Below are 2,110 nucleotides of genomic sequence, written 5' to 3'. Positions count from 1 at the left end.
TATATATATATATATATATTTGTAATATTTTCGTATTGTTTAATAAAACATTATGTATTATTAAATTTAGCCAAACAAATAATCACGTTTTTTGGTAATTTTTGGGTTACAAACTTAACATAATGTGTCATCATAATGTGACATCATTTTATAGATAATTCTTCGTATGATGCCAAATTATTTAAAATTGAATCTTACAGTGACAGTCTAGGTTCAAAATGTCTTTTAGGTAATAACTTGTAAATTGCCATTTTTGGTCAAATTTGACATTAAAATTCCAGATTCAGCGCAGCAACAGCCCATTCCGTTTAGGCCAAGGCCTGGTATTAGGAATTCAAAAGTGTTTGAGCGTATTAGACGAAAAGGTTATTACTGAGCTTAGTATGTTCATAAATACAACATATCTGATTTAATTTAGCTAAAAAGTCATAAACAAATAAGTTTTTTGGTACTTCTTGGGTCACAACATTAATATAATGTGTTTTCAGGCACATTATTTGATAGGTATCTTTCTCATGATACCATGTATAAAATTATTTAAATTGAATTTTTTTGTAAATAAACTAGCTTTAAAATTCCATTTTGGTGTAAAAAGTGTAAAATTGGCCTTTTTTTTGCCTCAACCTTTGACATTCTATAACTCCAAATTAAAAACTGGATAATGTCTGAAATTTTTATTGGTGTTCTATTTTCAAAGTATCAGACAAAAAGGTTGTCAGCTGAGTATATTTTGTATTTATTTAAGAAAAATATGTATTAATAAATTTAACAAAAAAGCTCATAAAAAATCATTTTTTTAGTAGTTTTTGGTGTGTCATCATATACATCATTTGATAGATAATTTTAATAGCTTTCGTATGACACCAAATAAATTTATATTTAATCTTCCTGTGATGGACTAGCTACAAAAATACCATTTGTGGGTAAAAATGTGTAAAATTTGCCATTTTTTGGTCAAATTTAACCCCTTCCACTAAATAGATTTTTCTAGATTTTCGAGTATTCCTCAACAAATCCTGATTTAAAAAAAATTATTTTCATTACTATTGCAATTTGTTCCCGGTTGACTTCTTTTTATTCGTATGCTGACTAGATTATAACGGCAGAAACCTTTTTTCACACGATATATTTTGACATGTATTTAAAAATATAAAAAAATATGCTAATGGTGGGCTTACTTGTTGTAGAGTGTCATGTCTGGCATCCAAATTGAATCTTGGGGAACTTTAATTTTATCTATCCCACCGTAGTCTGAGGCGTTCCATATCATAAATTGATCCTGCCAATCCTGAAGCGATAAGCCACCCTGACACTTGCACGATTTTTTGTTCCCGCATGCCGCGCAATGCGTCGTGGCAAGACGTGCCATTTCGATGGTACGCTGCCAGAGCGTGAACCCGTGTTTGCGGCCTGTTCGCGCACTGTTTACGTATAAGTTACGCACTACTGTGTAGTCAATGCGCGTCAAAAATGTACATAATTGACACGTATTGACACGCAATATGGCACTACTTGTTTACGCATAGGTTAAGCACTGTTCGCGCATTGCTCACGTCTACCGTACCGCATTAGCGACTTTTCGATTGAGTGAACGACGAGCACGTTCACGTCGACTGCAGGCGACCGTCAACGTGTTCACTGCTCATGGTCTGTCTCTTATACACATCTAGATTGTATAAGAGACAGAGGTTATGGAGCGATTTGTACACAAGAAGAATAATTTTGAAATTGATACGCTATGTGGTTCACTTGCCTATAACCATCTTGTACTCTGGCAGATTTTTCAATTTTTCATTCTGTGTAATATTGCTTCCATCGAGCATTAAAATTATTATCAAACTAAATCTTCTAGACTATTTTGTCTACTTTTTTTTTACTTCACTTCCGTTCCCACAATGAATACCCGACCTGTAACAAGGTATTGTGACGTTTACGGCTTATGCTTTTCACATGATGTATGGTGGGCCTCAGCACATATTTGTCAATCAATCTTTTTTGGATGCCGGGACCTCGCCGGGTTGTACGACGACCGTCGGCCGACGAATCCAACTTCGCCCCCTGTCAGCGCTAGATGTAACGCCGTCTGCTGATTGTCGGAGGCAGCCTGAAC

General features: G+C 34.8%; 1 protein-coding gene across 1 annotated transcript in view; it reads right to left on the bottom strand.

The window, feature by feature from the left end:
* The window catches only part of LOC117102489 (neuronal acetylcholine receptor subunit beta-3-like), a 13,134-nt gene that overhangs the window by 5,519 nt on the left and 5,505 nt on the right, over positions 1-2,110 (bottom strand). Inside the window, exon 4 of the mRNA XM_033242769.1 lies at positions 1,179-1,288. Within this exon, the coding sequence (XP_033098660.1) occupies positions 1,179-1,288 (110 nt within the window). The remainder of the gene's footprint in view (positions 1-1,178; positions 1,289-2,110) is intronic.

The sequence above is a fragment of the Anneissia japonica genome, unplaced genomic scaffold (genome assembly GCF_011630105.1).
Source record: "Anneissia japonica isolate Jap-2015-1 unplaced genomic scaffold, ASM1163010v1 scaffold287868_len458714_cov195, whole genome shotgun sequence".
Lineage (NCBI taxonomy): Eukaryota > Metazoa > Echinodermata > Crinoidea > Comatulida > Comatulidae > Anneissia > Anneissia japonica.
This window is presented reverse-complemented; position numbering and strand designations above follow the sequence as displayed.